This window comes from Mixophyes fleayi, chromosome 11 (genome assembly GCF_038048845.1).
Source record: "Mixophyes fleayi isolate aMixFle1 chromosome 11, aMixFle1.hap1, whole genome shotgun sequence".
In the NCBI taxonomy this organism is placed as follows: domain Eukaryota; kingdom Metazoa; phylum Chordata; class Amphibia; order Anura; family Limnodynastidae; genus Mixophyes; species Mixophyes fleayi.
In genome coordinates, this window is record NC_134412.1 from 12209717 (window position 1) to 12231650 (window position 21934).

The following is a 21934-nucleotide window of genomic DNA, read 5'->3' on the forward strand; positions in this document are numbered from 1 at the left end:
ATACTGAATGGTGAACCCTAATATTCTGATGGTCTCCTTCTATTTCCAAAACGTTGCTGAACGGTTTTTATTTGGGCTTGGCACATTGCCAACTGATTTGCCAATAATTGCTGTTTTGTCTCAAATTACTTTCTTCATTTCATATATCTAGTGTCTTACAAATAATTTGTTCAAACTTTTTGGTGTCAATCATTTTCCATTTTTCGCAACAAGCCTCCCAAAGGTTTACCTGGGGATGATCAATGAGAATTTGAAATTGCTCTGTCAGTCTAAAATAATAGTACTCATCTGTGTCTTCCTTGTGAGAAGAAGTGGAACTCTGGTCCTCATTATTTTGTAATATCCTTGCTTTAGAATACTAAGAAAAATAAAACGGAACAGAATAGAACGTTCTGTACGTCATATATATGAATAAATATCTGTAACAGTACATAATTCATAGAGCTCATTCAGTGTTTTTATTCTCTATTCATGTTTTATGTTTTCTACAGCTGTTTATTGAAATATGTGGTTTGCTTTTGTAACAACTCTACTTAGTCATAGTGTTGAAATAATTTATTGTCCCATAGATTGTAAGCCTGTGAGCAGACCCTCTTAACTCTCTGTATTACCCAATATTGTTTTATTACTCTGTGTTCCCAATTGTAAAGCGCTACGGAATCTGGCGGCGCTATATAAATAAATGTTGGTGATGATGTTGATGATGAATGTTAAAAAAAGAAGCAGAAAGCAAAAGTGAAAATTTGATTTTGCTGTTTTGATGCTAAAAAAAAAAGATCAGAATTTCAGGATAGAAATTCAAAAATATATTTCAGGTAATTTGACTTTCTGTAATGTGATTTTGTTTAGACTGTATGTACAGAGTAGAGATCCATTTTAAAGGTTCTATGTGTCCTCTTTTGTCTTATATAGGTAGTGAAAGTTATTTTTTAGTATCAAAAGTTTGTATTCTATATGGCTGTTTCACTTACTTAACCAAAAAACGTTAATCCTCAAATACTAACTTTATGGGGTGTATATATATATCCAACCATCTAAAACGGGAAGTGGAGGTGCTGCCCATAGCAACCAATCAGATTCTAGCTATCATTCTATAGAATGTAATAGATAAATTATTTGGACTTGATACCTTTCTAAAATTAGTCCTCCTGTGCTAACATATCGTCTTATAGGGTGATATACATTCTTTACCAGCTGTTTCCCTTGCAATCAGTATTATTGTTTGAATGCGTATGATGTTTGTATTTCATTAAATATATTTAGCTACATATATTACGTGACCGAGTGCATGTCTAAAGTGTAATTTACATGTAATATACAACCTTTGTTTTTTAAAGAGCACCCTGTAGTAGCTGATTAGGCAAGAGAAAGTTGAACCTCGCCTTAGAGTCAATCTCTTAGAGGCTTAACACCAAACATATTCCATGTTATTTTGGCATGGGATACCCAAAACTTTTTTAGGTCTGTCAAAGGAGAAGGGGGATGTATCCCTTTTAATACAAACACTAGTACAATCCCTTTAATACAAAAAGATTAGCATAGTGGTGTTATTTTCGACCTGTCTGCACGCATTAACTAAATAAGCAAGACATAAGGTCAGAAAGCAGCAGAAAGTAACCTATTTAATGCTGTTAATATCCGGTCTGCACAATAAATGTGAAAGTGGAAGTATAGTTATTTTGAGTTTGTGCCATTGTGCCTATAACTCTGTTAAGTGCATTCCCACAATCTCATTCTGTTACTTGTATCTTACGGATGAACAAGCAGTTGTTGAAAGTGGGTATGTTCAATTTACATTTTTTTTTTGCAATTGTATATGTTTTAACACTATCCTGTGTTAGAAGTGATGAAAGGATCCTACATGACATTGAGAGGTTTTTTTTCATTTGAACATTTTAATGCAAATTTGCAAAAAAAAATCATGTCAACTAGACGTATGATTTCCTTGGGAAGGTCATTGACAGGGAGAGAAATTGGCATATAATACTTATAATACTGTTTTGTGACATCACACATGTGCCCAACCCTTCCACAGATTGCATAACTATGAGTTTTAGAATGGAGGTATTTGCAGGGCTGCAGACATTTGCACAGATTACAGGAGAATTGGGTACAATCAGGGCATATCTTGGTAAAGGACATTTTGTGACACTTTTGCACTGAATTGCAAAAAAAGTGAATAAGTTTACTTCCTTGCGTGCAAGATTATTTAATAAAAGTAACAAACTTTGCACATTTCCAGGTTACTCCACCTACCCACAGTACTAAGCTCTTTATGCTTTTCAGGGCGTAGAAATGATTAACCTCTATGGTTGCCAATGTACCCATGGACACAATATTCATCTGCAGATTTGTTTTTTTTAAATATTCCGAGAGGACAGAGCCTGTTATTGAGTATATAAAAACAAAACAATTTGGAGGTACAAAATGTGCTTCTTTTCTTTGTTAAAATACATCTAAAAGTATGTCAGACTGCAAGATAAAGGGAAGTTTCTCCTACCATGTGACATTTTTTGAAAAGATAGTAGATGATTATTGTACAGTGAGATCATGTACAGCATTTCAAGGTAGAGCAGACGCGTTAAATTGGCGGCCCAAATGTATATTTTTTGCGTTAGTATACGATAATAGGTGGAAGGCGGCCTGTTTTTTTTATTTTATTTGGTTAAATGACTTAAAACTGCACTAAATGCGACAGGACAGTTTGCGTGTCAGTTCAGTCAACCTTCCCCGCCAGTGTCACGTGACACGTGCACTCCGATTCCGCTCATCTGCCTCCACCCACGCTGTATGTTGTCGCAAGCAGTCAGAACAGCGCGCTTTTGTAATTTAAGCTAAGTGCTTGGTACTAGGTAATCTGTGACTGTGTTCAAAACATTATTTTTATTTGTTTGGTAAGTTTGCGTTCAAGTACATTTCTTGTAGATTGTTTATCAAATATATTACCCGTGTGTGCCAACGATGGGTATTTATTTATTTGTAGTTTTCTTGTGGCCCACACAATCTTAGACTTTCATTATTTGGCCCGGTTGGGGTTTTTAGTTTGACATGCCAGAGGTAGAGAATGCAGAATCCTTAGAGACGCAATCTTTCACCCAATGTTCACAGGAAACGGCTTTATTTGTCTTCAATGCTTTATAATTTTATTGTTTTTATTTTATGTCTTTCAGTATACAATGACTGTTAACTTAAACTCAAGTTTTCACTTCGACACAAGTAATGGGACAATTCACCAGCCTTTTACAGCCCCCAAAATAATATCATCTCTGCTCTTGCTGTTGACATTTGTGTTTGGATTGTTTGGGAATTCTTTATATCTTTGGGTCCTTTGGTTCAGGATGAGAAAAACCATAACTATCACTTATTTCTCTCATCTTATCTTGGCCAATCTCTTTTTTACGCTCATCATTCCATTCGTCGCCGTTTACTTTATGATGGAACCCCACTGGATGTTTGGACTGTTTATGTGCAAAATTATTAACGCGTTTGTGTCTTTTACGATGTACACATCAGTATTTGTCCTTGTAACAATCAGTATTGACCGTTACTGCTTGGTTTTTCATCCACATTGGTACAAGAGACACATGAATCCTCGGTATGCTTCCGTTATCTGTTCCTGTTTGTGGATTTTGGCTCTTTTGTTTACCTCTCCTTACCTTCTGTTTCGGCAGATAAAGTATGACAATAATGTCACTATATGCTATAATGATTTTACCTTTTCTGGAAAGTGGAATGGACAGCAGATTAAGTGGGGCCTGTTCATTGTCCGTTTGTTCGTGGGTTTACTAATTCCATTTACTATTATTACAAACTGTTATCTCCAAATTTTTATCAAGATGAAGAAGGAACACCTGGCCAGGTCTAGTAGACCCTACAAGATAATGATTATTGCTATCCTATCGTTCTTTATTGCTTGGACACCTTACCATATATGGTACGGAATGTCCGTGGAGAAGGGAAGATTCCAAGAAAGTACCCTGCGAACATTACAAGTCTTATCAACATGTTTGTCTTGTATTAATTCTTGTTTTACCCCAATACTTTATCTGTTCATTGTGGAAAGCTTCAAAAACATGTTCAAGAAGTCTGTTGTGAACATTATTGAATTAGTTATTAATGAAACTTTTGCCTAAAATAAATTGCCTGCTATAACAGATGGTACAGAAGGAAACCCGTATGTGTGTATATATGTATATGTATATATGTATATGTATGTATGTATGTATGTATGTATATATGTATATATATATATATATATATATATATATATATATATGTGTATGTATGTATGTGTGTATATATGTATATATATATGTGTGTGTGTATGTATATGTATATATATATATATATGTATGTATGTATGTGTATATATATGTGTATATGTGTATGTATGTGTATGTATGTGTGTGTATATATATGTGTGTATGTATGTATATGTATGTGTATATGTATGTATGTATTTAGTTAAAAGAATGAAATAAGATAAACGTTCCTCATGTTCAACCCATTCTCATATTTCATTATTGCTAAAGTTCATTTCTCTCCTGTGTAATTAAAATTCAGTTGATGTATCTTGTAGTTCATATAAACTGGAGCCATATAATTGAACCCTTTAGAATAATAATCTGTCAATGTAATGGCCATATCCTGCATTAATCTCCCTCAAAACTTGTTTCACTACAGCCTAACACTCTGGGCGTGAAGTGTCTCCGGAATGTCTGTGAGACACCTTGTCTCACAGACATTCTCTGTCTCTGTCTCTGTCTCTGTCTCTCTTTCTCTTTCTCATGAAGCTGTGCGTTTGAAAATGTTGAGATGTTGCCTATAGCAACCAATCAGATTCTAGTTATCATTTATTTAGTACATTCTACAAAATGACAGCTAGAATCTGATTGGTTGCTTTAGGCAACATCTCCACTTTTCCAAACCCGCAGCTTGATAAATTTACCCCCAAAAGTCCATTGCAAGTCAGGTATACATTTAATCTGTAGATACAGTTAATCAGATAATTTTACAGAAGGGCTTTAAGTGGTTTGATATTATTTTATACAGATAAGAAAAATTTTAAAAACCATGTATTTACAAGGTATCCCATTTATATTGTGACACAATTGATGATCGTATTAACACTATTAAGAGTCATGGTAATTGAACTAGACTTGGCCTAGGTATGTAGAAATAAAGCATCATGTCCCTTTGTGGCACGGTGGAAACCTGTCACATGTGGGGAAGGGGTTAGTGTCTCAACAAGCAACACGTACCTCTACCTTTCCTCAAACTGAGTGGGCGTATGTCCCCCAATCACCTCCAACCACCTTTCGATCATGTAGTGTGCATTCACTCACAATCGCGATCTCCATAGATGTTACAGAGTCATTGTCTTTTTAGCTGATGCCGGCAATGCGCATGTCCCGGTGACTTAAATGTAGAGAGTGCTGTAGATGGAATAGTTTGATTGTTCGTTCTGATAGTGAAAATTTTGTTGCAGACTCACAGAAACTAGCGGTATTCGTAAGGACATGTGACTAGCTATAACAAGGCGGTTTTAATGAGTGTGACAGGAATGAATGACTGAGTGACTATTGTGCTGTTATTCTCTAATTAACTAGAGGACCTGATGAAGAGCACATATCTGAAGGTAAATTGTGTCAGTGTGTACGCATGAATCGCCTGAGAAATCGGACCTTCAATCGTAAAATCGTTGTAGATAACACGCTGGTCAGAAAATTCTTCAGTGTGTACCTAGCCTTACCTTGTGTCACCCTCTGTTGATTATCTCAGTATGGGGAGATAAGCCTTCTATAAAATTAAGTGTTGTCTTTTCAAACAATATACACATATTTCTTATAGCATAAAAGCAACCTCATTGTGATTACTATACTACAGGTTCTGCTTCATTTTAACATTTGTGATAAGATATGTATTGTTTGAGATTACGAGATCCAACTGAGCACTTTTTTTGTAGTTGAAACTTCTACTCACTGACCCATGAAATTGTCTTGCAGTGAGCTTAAAATCTGTCACCCTTTTGAGTGCTAGCAGTCCCATCACACTACTCTATTACAGGGGAATTAAAATATCCTATATTTAAAATATTGCCCCATTCCACAGCCTTTTCTACCTTTGATTGGAGTTGAAACTCTTCCTCAACATTTATACAAGTAGACTTATAACATTCTCCAATACGTATCTTGTCATCATACCCATATCCTGTGGTGCCACCAATAATATTTGAAATTATATTTCAGCCTCATCACATTTTCCAGCGTGAACCTCGTCCTTCATAAAGAGTTTCAGGTCCCTTCTAACATATAGATGTACTCCAACACGTTATATATTCACTGCTTCCCTCCTTAAGAGAGGGTAACTAGGACTAATTACAGTACAGTCATATGAATTGTCCAACTATGATTCAACAACACCAAACCAAATCATAATGTTCCTTCAATGGTCTCCAAGTTAGCTGCCATAACCCACTGATCCAACATTATCCTCTATTCCCCATCTAATATTGTCTAGCATGTCCTCTCTTTTTATACCTAGATTAAATACTCCTCACAGTGTGTCTGAAATTTCTCCTATTACCCAGTTCACTCCTTCCGTTTAGTCATAGTTGCCTACTCTCTCGGAATGTCCAGGATTTCTGGGAGTCCTCCCGGACTCCTGGGAGAGCAGGCTAAGCTCCCAGTTCCTAACCACCGAAACAGTACAGTGACCGGGGACGGGGCTTAGGACGCTAATCACGCATTATTGTGACCCCGCCCTCTGCTCCAATTGGTCCGAAAAGGCAATTGTTGTTTAGAGGGCAGGGCCAAATGACGCGACCCTATAAGCACCAGCTTACCCATGGCTATCAGGGCGTGCTGGACATTGGGGAACTACAAGTTCCAGCAGGCCCTTGAACCCAAGGGTAAATTTTTCGATTGCAGCCAATTAACCTACCAGAATGTTTTTGGAGTGTGGGAGGAAACCGGAGCACCCGGAGGAAACCCATGCAAACACGAGGAGAACATACAAACTCCACACAGATAAGGCCATGCCCGAGAATCGAACTCATGACCCCAGTGCTGTGAGGCAGAAGTGCTAACCACTAGGCCACTGTGATTGCTGTATTGTATTAGCCTCTACCACCTCTGTATATATTGTAACAAAACCGCACCCTTCTCGTGGCACTTTTGTCACCTTCTGTTGCAAGAACACCCAGCAGATATCAGCAACATGAAAACTTCTTGTTTTAAATCAAATATATTTATTGTTTACATCACAATAGATAACACTTCCTCTGTCAGGATGACACCAGCAAGCATTCCCTTTTTCTTGCACCTCCTGGTGACCCTACAGCGTACTAGACACAGACCAGCTCTCTACTGACTGGCTAACTAGTTCATTCACATCTGACAAGAGCACAACTCAAGGTTAAATACACATGTCTCCTCCCACAGGCTTGGATGACTGACAGGCGACACTCCCACCTTGTCTTTAAAGGAAGTCTCCTCAGGTGCTCTGTAACGCCTATTCAGTACAGCCACCCCTATCGGCTCTGCTGTTAGCTGTGGATACAAACACGTTAAAGCATGTAAGTAAATCACCTTTTACATTTACTTTATCACATGTCTCAGACCTGTACATAACTGAACCTAAGCACAGTGCTTCACCTGTATATAACTTGGTTTACAGCCTTTTACCTGCAGACTGTTAGATCCATAGCTAATTCCACTCTGAGAGGCCTGTGGAAAACCACTCCCATCCATTGCCACAATATATATATATATAATATTTTAAAATCCAGTTTTACATCATATTTTTAATATGCAGGAACATATATGACTGATATCGCCATAAAATCAGTTGCATCTCTTCCAATATACCATCACCTTTCATTCTGGCAAGAGTGTTGTTTGTAAGGGTACTATTTACAGGAAAAGGCTACACTGTCTGGGATTGCTATATTATTTTTATTATTATTTTAAGCCAATTTATTTTGAACTTCTTTCTCGAATGGCTTACCCGTGTGCCCCAGACCAGGACCAGATCAAAAACTAGAGAACAAGAAACATGCCTCCTGACCTGTCTCAGGAAACAGTGGATGCACCAGTCTTTTCATTTGCACCCCATCACTGAGAGAGGGATGGTAAGTCACATTCTCATATAATTACACTGAGACAGGGTCTATAAGTTTTTGTGTGTGTGCATATATATATATTTATGTATATATATATATATATATATATATATATATATATATATGTATATGTATATGTATATAGTCATGAATTTGGCATATCATGATTTTGCAAATGTGTGTAACTGAGAATTCTTTCAGTGAAGTGCTAGCCACACCTCCAGGTTGACCACGCCCCCTCGACAAATGTCACTCCCACTTAGATGGGGGGCGCCGCTGCTCTGTCTCGCTCAGGGCACTAAAATGTCTAGTTACGGCACTGTGTTGAAGTCTTGGTTTATGTTCCCCAGACAGCATTATGTTAGTACTTTGGATGTTGCTCCAAGCTGGTTGATGACATTGAGCATAATCTCCCCGCCAGACCTATCAAACCACCTGGCTCTGTGGATTTGTGTCCAGATCCTTTGTTCACAGGTAATGGTGGAGTCTCTGGTTTGAACCACAAGTGAGGCTTCTTTTAACTACCTTGTCTGATGAAACAGGTTTAATTATGACACTGAGGAACATTGTTTACTTAAGTTGGCTCAGAGCACTAGTAGCCTGGTTCTCTGCTTGTAGAGATGATTGAAGTCTAAGTTCAATTCCACAAGTAGCTCTATCTTTTGTACCTTGGATTTTACAGTTGACTAGTAGCCAGGAGCTTTCCTGGTGTTAGCATGCTTTAGGTCCTGGTTCAAATCTCCCTTAGTACATTGGTTGGTGTACCTGACTGTTTAATGATATTGAGAAGAGCCTTACTACTTACCTGAAGGATGGTCTGTCTTTAGTCATATTGAGGGAATAAGTTAGTCCATAAGAAAAGTCTCTCTATTATATGCAGTATAGTGCTCAACTGACAGCAGAGTTCCCAGCAATAGTGAGAAAAGTAATTCTAGTTGCAAGTTAATAATATAAGAAAAAGTTCTGTTTTCATACATTGGCTATTGTACTTTTATACACAACAGCCGAGTTTATTAAAGAATGCTAGACAAATTAATACTTCCAGAAGAGAACCCAATAACCAGCCCCCTGAACAGGCTAATGACACAGGAAAGACCATCAAGCCTGTCAGGGGATTCAAACTGGGACCTTTAGCATCACAATTAGCAATCTGGCTACTAGTCATCTGAGCCAGTACATGATGTAAGCAGCAGTGAGACTTTTATTTATATCATCAAGGGGCCTGTAGCAAAATCAAAGGAGCTGTAAATGTTACCTGACTGGGGATTCAAACCAGGAGCCATATAAACTGCAAACAGATCTCCTATGTACTGAGCCACCAAGCTTGAACATATGTTGTCTTATGGAGAGACTTTTCTCATGGACTTTATCACGCCTGTTGCAATATGAAATGTGCTAAAAAGGAAGCCACTCAGAATTCAAAGCAGGACCTCTACTATGACTGTCCAGGGGCACCATAGTACTCTCAACTGAGCTAACTTATACTTTTCTCAATGTCTTCAATCAGCCTGCTGCAACATTCAATGTATTAAGAAACCAGACAAAGGATTCAAACCAGAGACTCCTCTATCACCGTAAGTAAATAATCTGGTTACTTGCCTGGTAAACCATTCCTTTCTTTAAGCAACATGTGGAGTCTTTTCTCACTGTCTTCAGTCAGTAACTTTGCATCAGGAATGGTCCATGTTGCTGAACAGCAAGTCAATAAACCTGTGTTTGACCATCAGTGGAGAGAGTCCAGCCACAACTGGAGTCCTCTATTTATCTTACTGCAAAAGCCTTTGGTATCTGATTATCTTATATTTCTACATAGGTACCTTTAGAGTAACAATGGTGTCAAATTATTCTACTCTGTGGTGGGGTTTGTACATGTCAAAAACTATAGATAGGGGAAGGTGACCAGTGATATGTGGAGTAATGATGATGATTTTGGTGCGTCTCACCCTTCCAACAGACAAATTGCATCTAGGGGCAGTTTGTGGTAGTGGTTAAAGAGAGACCTTTGGGGCCTCCTCACAGTTGGGGCAGTTAGTGAGAGAGACAAATATTTAAGTTAGGTACAATGAAGTTACAACCAACTTAGATACAAACCTGAAAATACCTTACTGTGTGATGAATATATAAGTTAGACACAAAGGGCCTGATTTATTAAGGAACGTGAACGTAAATGCCAATAGGTGCTGTATCTTGTGTAAATGTGTTCTGCGCATGCCCAGAAAAAACACCAGAGAGAACAGCAACGTTCAATTCATCTTCGAGTACAAAGGACCCTACTACAAAGTAAAATTTAAGGGGCGGATTGGGGAGGGAAATAGGCGTATGCATGTAGTCAGTGTACAGTAAGTGTGTGCCAAGCTCGCAATCAACAGCATCCGATTCAAGCTTTTGACATCTCAAACGTATGTGATTTTCTGTCATGTCACTTGTACCAGCTACAGGTCAGGTGTAAGTGCCGATTACAAGCCATGACGGTGGCATATACATGGTAGAACATGTGTTTGCAATCAGGAGCAACTGTAAAAATGTATTTTATGTACAGTAGTCATTAATAACATCCTGATAAATGTATTTTATGGAGAGAAAAAAAATTGTGTTTTTTTTTTTATTGTTTTGTTATTAATAACTATAAATATGTATTGGACATATCCTGCATTGTATTGTCTGTTAGAGCAGAGCAGACCTAGACCTGCATTCATCAACAGAGCTGCCAGCAGTCCACATCACCACCCTGCACTGGTCATCACCTTGCAACACCTTCCCTGCACCAGGTGCCCTCACAACAACAAAAAAGATTTCTTCTGGCTGGCCTAGGCCTATTTTTGTGGAGAGGCCTGGGGCTGCAACCCCATCAGGCCCATTGTTAATCCGGCTCTGGCCCCCGGGCCCCCAGTGGGGGGCTATTGTACTTTTATACACAACAGCCAAGTTTATTAAAGAATGCTAGACAAATTAGTACTTCTAGAAGTGAACCCAATAACCAGCCCCTGAACAGGCTAATGACACAGGAAAAACCATCAAGCCTATCAGGGGATTCAAACCAGGACCTTCAGCATCACAGTCAGCAATCCTGGCAACTAGTCATCTGAGCCAGTAAATTATGTAAGCAGCAGTGAGACTTTTATTTATATCATCAGGGAACTGGAGCAAAAATAAAGGAGCTGTAAATGTTACCTGACTGGGGATTCAAACAAGGAGCCATATAAACTGTAAACAGATAACCTATGTACTGAGCCACCAAGCTTGAACATATGTTATCTTATGGAGAGACTTTTCTAAAGGACTTTATCAAGCCTGTTGCAATATGAAATGTGCTAAAAATGAAGCCATTCGGAATTCAAAGCGGAGCCCCTACTATGACTGTCCATGGGCACCGTAGTACTCTCAACTGAGCTAACTTATACTTTCCTCAATGTCTTCAATCAGCCTGCTGCAACATTCAATTTACTAAAATAAAACCACACAGAGGATTCTAACTAGAGTCTTGCCTATTACTGCAGGTGGAGAGATTGGCTATTAGCCTGCTGAGCCATTGCTTACTTTAAGCAAGGATAGAGACTTTTCTCACTGTCTTCATCCAGTAACTTTGTACCAGGAATGGGCCATGACCCGGAACTGCAATTCCCAACAAACTCAATAAACCTCAGTTTGACCATCAGTGGAGAGAGTCCAGCCACAACTGGAGTCCTCTATTTCTCTGACTGCAAAAGCCTTTGGTATCTGATTATCTTGTATTTCTACATAGGTACCTTTAGAGCTTTGAAACAATGTTGTGAAATCATTCTGCTCTGTGGTGGGGTTGGTATATGTCAAGGACTATAGGAAGGGGAAGGTGACAAGTGATATGTGGAGGGATGATGATGATCATTTTGGTGTGGCTCATCTCTCCAACAGACAAATCGCGGCTGGGGGCAGTTTGTGGTAGTGGTTAAAGAGAGACCTTTTGGGCCTCCTCACACTTGGGGCAGTTAGTAAGAGAAACAAATATTTAAATTATGTACAATGAAGTTATAACTAAGTTAGATACAAACCTGAAAATACCTTACTGTGTGATGAATTTCAAAGATTACTCTATAAGATAGACACAAAGGGCCTGTTTCATTAAAATCGCTCTGCGCATTCACAGAAACATTGCCGATTACTAGCGATGAGGGTCACATAGGCATGCTAGAACATGTGTTTGCTATCAGGAACTATTGTCAAAATATATTTTATGTACAATAGACATTAATAGCATCCTAAGAAATGTATTTTATGGAGAGAATTTTTTTTTCGTAGTGTTTTGTCATTTATAATATAATGCCTCCTCTCCTTCTGTTCTCCACCACCTTAACTCTGCTCTCCAGCTCCTTGTCTCTTCCATGAGGTCCTCCTGCCCTCCTACCCCTCTCTCTACCCCGCTGGGGGCTCTCACCTCTCATCTAGCTGTACATTGAGCTTCCGAGTTACTGTGCTTTTTGTTAACTGTACCGTGCTGTCTCACCCTGTATCGTGTTTCTGTCTGTCCCTGTACGGCGCTACGGATACCTAGTGGCGCCCTATAAATAAAAATTAATAATAATAATGGGTGATATTAATTGAATTTTTTTCCCGTGTCTGACTTCATATTCCACATATGTATTGGACGTATCTTGCAGTGTATTGTCTGTTAGAGTAGAGGTTTCCTAGACCTGTATTCATCAACAGAGGCAGGGCCAGATTAAGGACCACTTGGGCCTGTGTTGGACCTGTTGTCACGTATCTCCTGTTGTCACATATCCCCTGTTAAAATAATTTTTCCTACCTGTTGTTTTGAGCGTCGCTGACCTCCGTCTGGGACTGAGTGGAAGATGGTACAGCGTGAGTCACACACAGCCTCTGTAGGCGCAGCCTTCACCCCAATCAGCAACAGGCAGCCTCGCGATTGGCTGCCTGTTGCTCTCCAGGCAACCAGGGGTCCCATCATTGTTAATCCAGCGCTGTTCATACATTTACTAAGGCACTTACACCTAACCTCAGTGAGGTAGTGTGTCTGCATTTGCTGAATCAGAGTGTTCCATCCCTATGTCTGTTGCAGGGAAATATTATTAATATATTTAAAAGGTCTCTGAGTACTACATAGAGAGAACAAATGGCATGACGTTGCATAAAAGACCATTATTTTAATTCCACCTTGGATACCGTTTTATCTTATACATCTAGTATTTGTTCGCTCATTATACGCATTTTCCGTATATGACACTTGAAGTAAATAAAGCTTTATTTTACAATATTTCCCTCTATTTTACAATATTTCCCTCTATTTATATAATTTTGAAACACAGGCCTTTAAGTCTCTAAAAGAACATTCTTTCTGGTACAATGCCATGTGCTATGCACGTTCAGCATAAAATAGCATTTCTTATTTTCTCAGAATCTACTAGTTATATCCAGTGTCTGATGAAATATTTGACTTCTGCATAAATGAAGCCCTGAGAACCTGACATAACTATTATCTGTTCAGTTCACTGGAAGTGTAGAGGAGATCCCTTCAATGAGTTTCTCTTTTGTATTTTAGAGCAGTATAGGTCCACCAAGAGCAAATTTCTGGGCCCCCCTCTCCCTCTACACATAGCAGAGTAAGGAATGTGTGGTGGTGAAGGGGGCGTGGCCAACATGGGGTGTGCCTGCGCCTTTTTAGACATGACAGATGGCGTTGCCCTCACCTACCTGTAATTGCAGCTTTCACAACTTGGTACTGGATTCTTGTATGGATCCTTGAATGTTAGGAACTGTTTGGAAAATGTATAAATATGGAAATGATACATACACACATGCATGTCTTTTCTGCTCTCTGTCTGTCTCTCTTCTCACTATTTTACCTCGTCCTCCGGGCCATGGATGGTGTAGCAGATCTTATATCTTTGCTACAAAGTGATGATCTAAGGGGAGAAGATACTCAGGATGTTTTATTGATATGCTGGTGAGGATTTTCAATCTGCTACACATATATGTTTTTCTTTGAGAGCTGTGGAATTATGATATGACACCCCCTTTTTTTTTTTTTTTTTTACCTGTAAGGATTGTACTATGGTATCACTGCATCGATGATCTCATTAAGTGGTGATTGCATGTGGAAGGTTTGCTGTGTGCATCACTGGGTGATATCTATCCCCACGAGGTGTATCAGATGTGGTATTAAATACTACACTACTACTGGTTTTCTCTATATATATATATATATATATATATATATATATATATATAGTGAGATCCAGAGGAATATCTTCATTAAGGCGATTGACAAGTCTCTTCCGGTACGCATATTATTTTATCATAAGCTTCAGTACACCTTTAATACTACACTATGAGGCGCCGCGCTTTTTCTTTATTTTAGAAAGAATCTCCTCCGGACTAACCATCTGACATCTTGCTTATTGGCTGTCGCTTATACATAAGAGAAGTGTTTTGCTGCACTTATATACATAATTAATGTGTATGTGTTATACTCTTGTATTACCTCTATTAGAATCATAGTTGTTACTAGCACCATTTGTATCCTCCTTTCCATACTAATATAAATATATCACCATTTATTTATATAGCGCCACTGATTCCGCAGCGCTGTACAGAGAACTCATTCACATCAGTCCCTGCCCCATTGGAGCTTACAGTATAAATTCCCTAATATACACAGAGAGGGAGAGAGACTAGCGTCAATTTTGATAGCAACCAATTAACCTACCAGTTTGTTTTTTGGAGTGTGGGAGGAAACCAGAGCACCCGGAGGAAACCCACGCAAACACGAGGAGAACATACAAACTCCACACAGATAAGGCCATGGTTGGGAATTGAACTCATGACCCCAGCGCTATGAGGCAGAAGTGCTAACCACTGAGCCACTGTGCTGCCTATATATACACAATTCCACATACACAAGCACACCTACAATGCCATATACACGTACAATCATATACATACACATACAATTCCATATATATGTGTTTGGAATTGTATATGGCATATACATGTATATGTATATAACTGGTATGGTGCACATGCCTCTTGTTTGCAATCATTATCCACCACTAGGGGGGGAATGTACTCAACAATATATTCCAGCATAGGATATTTGTAGAGACAGTTCTCCCGCTATATTATTCGGACTGTTACCATATTCACTCTCTACCTACTAGTGAAAGCTAAGCTCTTAATAGTCATTCACTCAATTTTCTGATATTTCCTGCTATCCATATTAATTGTCCCGAGTCTAAAATGACCTAGTTTAATAAAATGACCTTTTGTGGATTATACATGATGGACACTGTTTCCCGATGCGCGTTTCGCTAATTTGCTTTTTCACAATTCGTTTTCAGTTTTCATTTGTTAATTTGGGAGCTATGGTATCCATAGGTGATATTTATTCCTCTCAGCCCACTCAAGATCACCAAGTAATTTTTATACCTGTTATTGTATTTGTTTATTTTAATATATTTTTTTTCACTGTTAATTCATTGGTAATTATTTCACTGGTTAAGAGAATATATTATATGTGCTTACAAAGGATGTCCATTCTCCTTTTCATGTTCCTGTTGAAATGCAAATTATGGAGAGAGTGTCTTTTCCTGTGATTCTCAGTACAACCTTTTGGAGATATATCAGTTATTCGCTATTCACTTTTCACCTTTGGCAAGTGGCTCTCACTACGAGTGTCCTATGTTGAATATCAAGCGGCAGTGGACATGATTTACGGTTTACGGTTGAGTGCTGGTAATTGATACATTATTATAGTGCATTAACCCAGTTGATTTTCTGCTAGAATCTGCCTCCCACCATGCACCCCCTGACTCATGGCCTATATCTGACCATGAAAGAGCCCCACCCTAATCTACAGATCCTCTCTGGGTATAGAACTTGCTTTTGGTTTAACAAGGTTTTACATGACTTGACACAAATAAAACAAAGAAGTACAATAAAAAATACACTATATGGGACACAGTCATCCTACTAATATAACATTCAGGTGTTTGCCTATAATGAGGCAAACTGAGGCATTGCCCATTAACTTTTGGGGGACAGAATAATTGAAAAATCTAAATTAGACTATGTACTAAGAGGTATAATAAAGCTTAGAATTACAATATTTAAGTTTTAAAAATCACACAACTCATATGCAAATGGTTGTGCTAAAGGAAGGAGAATTACTTTTTTTACTGTAAAACGTTACCCCAACATTGTGGATCTCCCTTCGAAATCCTATGGGAGGGTGAAGGGAAATCTGCGATGTTGCGTTAACGCAGAGTGCCTTCACACCCGTTCCGGAGGCACTCGGCGCACAATTGTATATGACCCTATAAGTCATAATTGCAACTTGACTGAGTTTAGACACACATCAGTACAGTAGAGAAGAACTAATCAGTGATTTTCTTATTTGTTTCTTTACATAGTTGTTTATTCCGTTTCTTTATTATTGACCCACAAAACAACACAAGTCAACAGCATGTATTCATATATGATAATATAATGGTACAAAACTCACAAACAGTTACACTCTACAATGTCATATGATAACATTGTCGTTACCAATAAAACGATTCCTTTTTAGACACATACAGTAATCCATGGAGCACATTTTTTTTGCTGTTTTTATTAATGCAAACCATAATTATATGGAGTATCTACCACAAATCATTTATATTTATTACATTCAGAAATGAGTAGAATTGTGTTTGTTTAGTGTATGTAAATTTCCACCTGTGATTTTCATTTAGGTATAATAAGCAGGTGTACCTTATCCTCGTGAGCAAACAGGTAACAACATTTTTACAAATAGGAAATGGAAACATTTTGGCCAACTTTATAGGCAAAGAAAAGAATATTCTGTGCAATTTACAGGTATTTTATTTTTTATGCAATTGCACATTCCACCCTTCAGTAATCTAATATTATGAAGAGAGCAGAAATAGTATTGTGTACGATCTGTGGTGTGGATTGGGGGCTCGTGAGGGTACCTACAGATTAGTTACCATCAAATGAAAGGTGAAAGTTGGCGAGAATGAAAAATCCCAGTCTTACTGACGCTTTCATAAATGGCAAAACTTCCCTTACTTTCACTTGTTAAAAAAAACCAAAGCAATGATTGTTAAAACACTAGATTGGGCAATCAACAAATAACTATCCAAAATGTTCAGCATACCAGCAAGTTTGTCTTTACATAAAAAAATTAATTTTTTTAACACTGGAATAAATGTATTAAAATGTGAGACTCCTTTTGAGTTGAATCGCCAGCATGACTAATGTCTTTAATCGGTTGACTGTGCTGGAGATATGAGCGGGTGAACTTGTGGGGCAGGTTGTGGCTGTGTTTGATTTCCTCCTAATAGCAGATGAAGTCTGGCGCCTGTTTATTCCATAAGTTAATTTTGAGAACACCTTCGAGGTTATTTGTAAGTAATGATACTGTTTGATAGCATCAAGTCTAACGGTGTCGGCAATGATTTTGCTCATTGAACATGACAGAAGCATTACTGAGCTGTAGTAGGATAAGTAAATTAACTTTGAACTGCTATGTTTCTTTGACTGCAGTACAATGATTTATGTTTGTTTAAACCTATGCATGGTCATTGTGTTATGTTCTTATATAAACATGATGGATCACGGTAGACCTTTGCTGCAGAAGTTGTGTTTTATGGTAGCCGACTAGAAAGTCATCAGGTGATATTTAAGAATAACAATTCCATTGTAATAAATAATTTTCTATGTAAAAATAGACCTAATGGTATGAGGAAATATGTTGTTGCTGTAATGCCTTTAAACTCATGGGTTTAGCTTCTTAATAATTGGATTATTGTACTATAGAATGGATTGGCACATTGTAGTTACTTTTTTCTTCAGCATGGTAAAAATATTTAATGTACATAAGAATCTCTTGGCTCATTTGTTATGCTTCTTAAATCAACAAACAAATACACAATCTAACACTTTTCTTTACAAAACAGAACAATGCATCAGGACAAAAGATCACATCCGATGAATGATCTTCTATCATGTCTAGAGATGTATAGAATTATCTTGTCTGTTTTCCTTTCAATCAAAAGCGAACACTGTTTTTAGACCTTGTTTTGACTTCCTCCAATTTGAATGAGTCGTTCAATAATGTATTATAAGATGATGCGTTCTACATTGACCAGGCTTATTTATTGTCCCATCTTCAGTGAAGAACATTTCCTTTGACTAAACTAGCCATTGAATGGCCTCGATTACTTTTGTGGGCTTCAGGTTTCACAGCATGAAGCACGTTGAGGTTTTTATGTTTGGCGTCTGGAATGAGAAAACACTGTCTCAATTAGTTGGAGATGGTTTCCAGGTCAAACTTTAATTTGTACTCCTAATGTTCCAAGTCAGCCAAGTAATGGTTTTCATTTCTTTAGTGTGTGACTTCTTCAAAGACAGTTTTAAAAACTTGTGTCAGTGACTTCTTCACGGCATCCTTAAATTCTCGACCAATGAAAACGTAGAGAATGGGATTGATGCAACTGTTGAACATAGCTAAGCATTTGGAAAGTGGTACAGCCACCAAGCTCACCAAAAGTGGTAACCCACCAAGAAACACACGGGTGAGTGCTAAAGCATGATAGGGAAGCCAGCATAAAAAGAAGGAGAAGACCACTCCAGTGACAACTATAAATGGTTTGCTGGACCGGTTCAGTTTTTTCTTACGTAGGGTAACTAGAAGAATAGCATAGGAAATAAGAATAATACACAGTGGCACTAAGAACTGGTAGAGAAAAATACAAACGGTAAATATGGCAGCTTCTCTTCTTTCCCAGTCCTCAAACACATCTAGGTTCTTGCAGGAACTTCGGTTGCTTTCCGTGGACATCTCCGAGAGGGTGTAAGAACCTGGCACCAGAGCAATGGAGACAATCCAAATCACCAGACACGTAGTCGACACCAATCTGGGGTTTCGATAATTTTGGCACCAGACAGGGAAGAGAACAAGAATACAACGATCAATGCTGATAGCAGTCAGTAAGAGAATGCTGGCAAAGATTGTGAAGCCAAAGATACAATTGACAAGCTTGCAAAAGATAGGCCCAAATGGCCAATGAAGGTCCAGCAATAAGTAAAGGACAGTGACCAGAACTAGGAATGTGGAGATGAAATCCGCCAATGCCAGATTGAAAAACCAAACAGTGTTGATGGTTCTTTGAAGCCGACAGCCTGTTATCCAGATGACCGTGCCGTTTCCCATCATGCCTAGGATGAAAATTAGGCTGAAGGTCACAGTGGCCGCCACTTGCACAGCATGGCGCAGTTCAGCAGTGTCTGTGTCTATGGTGGAGTTCATCACGGGATTAAGGTCACCTAGTATAATTCCTAAGAGAAATGAAAGGACATTTAGTTGGAAAACCATGACATATATATTAAATTGACAACATTAAATTATATTTAAAGATGTCCTTTAGTTAACAGAAGATTGACAACATTGAGAAACATACGTGTATTATTTTACTTAGCCTCGCTTTAACTTTACAGAAAAGACAGGGGGCCACCTTGTTGCTAATTTGTTCTACTTAACATTAGTTAGAGAGCGAGGGCATTACTTAATATCTAATGAATGCAACTCCCTGCTGGGTTTTATAATTTTCTATATAGATATGGAGATGAAGTAAGTTTTAAATAGGGCCTTACATGCTGTATAATCTGCAACAATAATAAACAATTTGCCCAATATTATATTGTGTGTATGTCCAAAATTGGCCTGATGGGCCATAATGTTATCAAAAGCGATTGTTATCAGGCATGCTGGTAATTGTGGTCATCCTTTGACCAGACTAATCAATCCCAGTGAAGATAGAAGAGACACTACTGCTCTCTTCATGCACAGAGTGGCCAAATCTTGTCCAATTTGGCCAAACAGTAAGAAAAGCATTTATAGCACAAAAAATATTCCGTCAAGCTATTACCAGTACTCGGCTTTTTTTTGTCATAGAACGCTCAGAACGGCGTTCCGCCATCTTTTTTTCATGGGTTTTCAAAGTTTAATTAAATTTTTACAATTTTTTTTTCTCTACGGTGCTGCTACAGTGCAGCATCGCATCTTAGTGTGGGTCCTGCTTCCGGCTCCAGCAGTGTTGTGACATCATGGCGCTGCCAGTGAGAGGAGCCGCGATCAAGCAGAGAAGCGAGAAAAAAAGCATAGAAGGTAAGTACAGACTACAGAAAGCGGGGGAGGGGGCGCAGAAAGAGGGCTACAGAAAAATGAGGGGGCAGAAAGAGAGGGCTACAGAAAAATAAGGGGGCAGAAAGAGGGCTACAGAAAAATAAGGGGGCAGAAAGAGAGGGCTACAGCAAAATAAGGGGACAGAAAGAGAGGGCTACAGCAAAATAAGGGGACAGAAAGAGAGTGCTACAGCAAAATAAGGGGACAGAAAGAGAGTGCTACAGCAAAATAAGGGGACAGAAAGAGAGGGCTACAGAAAAATAAGGGGACAGAAAGAGAGGGCTACAGAAAAATAAGGGGACAGAAAGAGAGAGGGCTACAGAAAAATAAGGGGACAGAAAGAGAGAGGGCTACAGAAAAATAAGGGGACAGAAAGAGAGAGGGCTACAGAAAAATAAGGGGACAGAAAGAGAGAGGGCTACAGAAAAATAAGGGGACAGAAAGAGAGAGGGCTACAGAAAAATAAGGGGACAGAAAGAGAGAGGGCTACAGAAAAATAAGGGGACAGAAAGAGGGCTACACAAAATGAGGAAGCAGAAAGAGGTGAGTTCCAGCACTTTTTTTTTCCTTACAAAAAAAAACACTTGCAGTACTTAATCTAATATATTTGTCCTCAAAATAGCTTTATAACCTTATATGTCTTATAGATTGTAAGTTTGCGAGCAGGGCCTTCTTACCTCTCTGTCTGTTACCCAGTATTGTTTTCTTACTGTTTGTTCCCAAGTATAAAGCGCTACGGAAGTTGCTAAACTCTATATAACGCTATGTAAATAAATAACGATGACGACATGCAGCCCCACACAAAAAATGAATAGACCAAGTTAAATCTATTTTTGATGATGAATTCAGGTTACATATTACATGGTGATCATTTGTTTGAGCCTTAAATTACCAATATGCAGCCTCAATTATTTATAAAGTGCTGTCCCCAGCCTCTAATTGAACAGATCCACAATGTGCAGTGTCAAGATATCACAAATATGGGGTGGTGGTCTGGGATGTTGACCTCCTGATTTAAACTCAGTCCTGCAAGTATGAATTTGACTTATAAATGAAGTGATCATGGGATGAAGAACTCTATATCCCACTTCTAGTGTAATTCTTGTCGTGTATTAATAATAGGAGGAAGGGAAAGAAGAACAACTGACTTATGTGAACATAGAACCGTTCAGAATAAAACGGTCTGTGCAGAGACAAATATAGTCATAATAACTGCCTCTTATACAATGGGGCCTGATTCATGAATGCAACTTGTCTTTAAAAAGCGCACGGAACTTGTACTGGTCATATGTAGAAACAGATGAGACTGCAGTATAGCTCAACCTTAACAATTAAAGTTCACATTGGAAAGCAAAATAACTAGCTAACAGTATAATACTTAGAAATTTGAATATATATATTTTTTTATATATTAACATAAATAAAGATGATTTCAATGCATACTTTACATACAATGGGTTTTTATAGTGCATCTTAGTTGTGATAGCTACTGGCACGCACACAATTTTTAAATCAAATACTGCCGACGCTGTTATCACTATCAGTCGGCACTTACACCTGACCTTTAATTTGTGCACAAAGGGCTATTAATATAATAGTTTAGCTGGTTCAAACGTCACCAACCTCTACAA

At 38.4% G+C, this 21934-nt stretch overlaps 2 protein-coding genes across 3 annotated transcripts in view; one reads left to right on the forward strand and one right to left on the reverse strand.

Annotated features, from left to right (window-relative positions):
* Positions 1 to 1700: 1700 nt before the first annotated feature.
* Positions 1701 to 4177, forward strand: LOC142106836 (putative G-protein coupled receptor 33). Of its 2 annotated transcripts, none has more exons than XM_075189870.1 (2): positions 1701 to 1780; positions 3171 to 4177. In XM_075189870.1, exon 2 carries the CDS (start codon positions 3177 to 3179, stop codon positions 4131 to 4133), a length of 957 nt encoding a protein of 318 aa, XP_075045971.1. In that variant the 5' UTR covers positions 1701 to 1780; positions 3171 to 3176; the 3' UTR covers positions 4134 to 4177. The 2 variants fall into 2 exon arrangements, with proteins under 2 accessions (XP_075045971.1, XP_075045970.1); XM_075189869.1 differs by having other exon boundaries at positions 1713 to 1776.
* Positions 4178 to 18498: 14321 nt separating this feature from the next.
* The window catches only part of LOC142107587 (chemerin-like receptor 1), a 97954-nt gene continuing 94518 nt past the window's right edge, over positions 18499 to 21934 (reverse strand). The window contains exon 2 of the mRNA XM_075191096.1: positions 18499 to 19456. Coding sequence (XP_075047197.1) covers positions 18504 to 19427 — 924 coding nt within the window. The 5' untranslated portion in view covers positions 19428 to 19456 and the 3' untranslated portion in view covers positions 18499 to 18503. The remainder of the gene's footprint in view (positions 19457 to 21934) is intronic.

Bases quoted from the DNA above. Each gene is read 5' to 3' on its own strand.
- LOC142106836 (XM_075189869.1), top strand. From the start codon at position 1,756: ATGAACAAGCAGTTGTTGAAA. The intron at 1,777-3,170 runs GTGGGTATGTTC...TATGTCTTTCAG, and splicing joins TGAACAAGCAGTTGTTGAAA to TATACAATGACTGTTAACTT.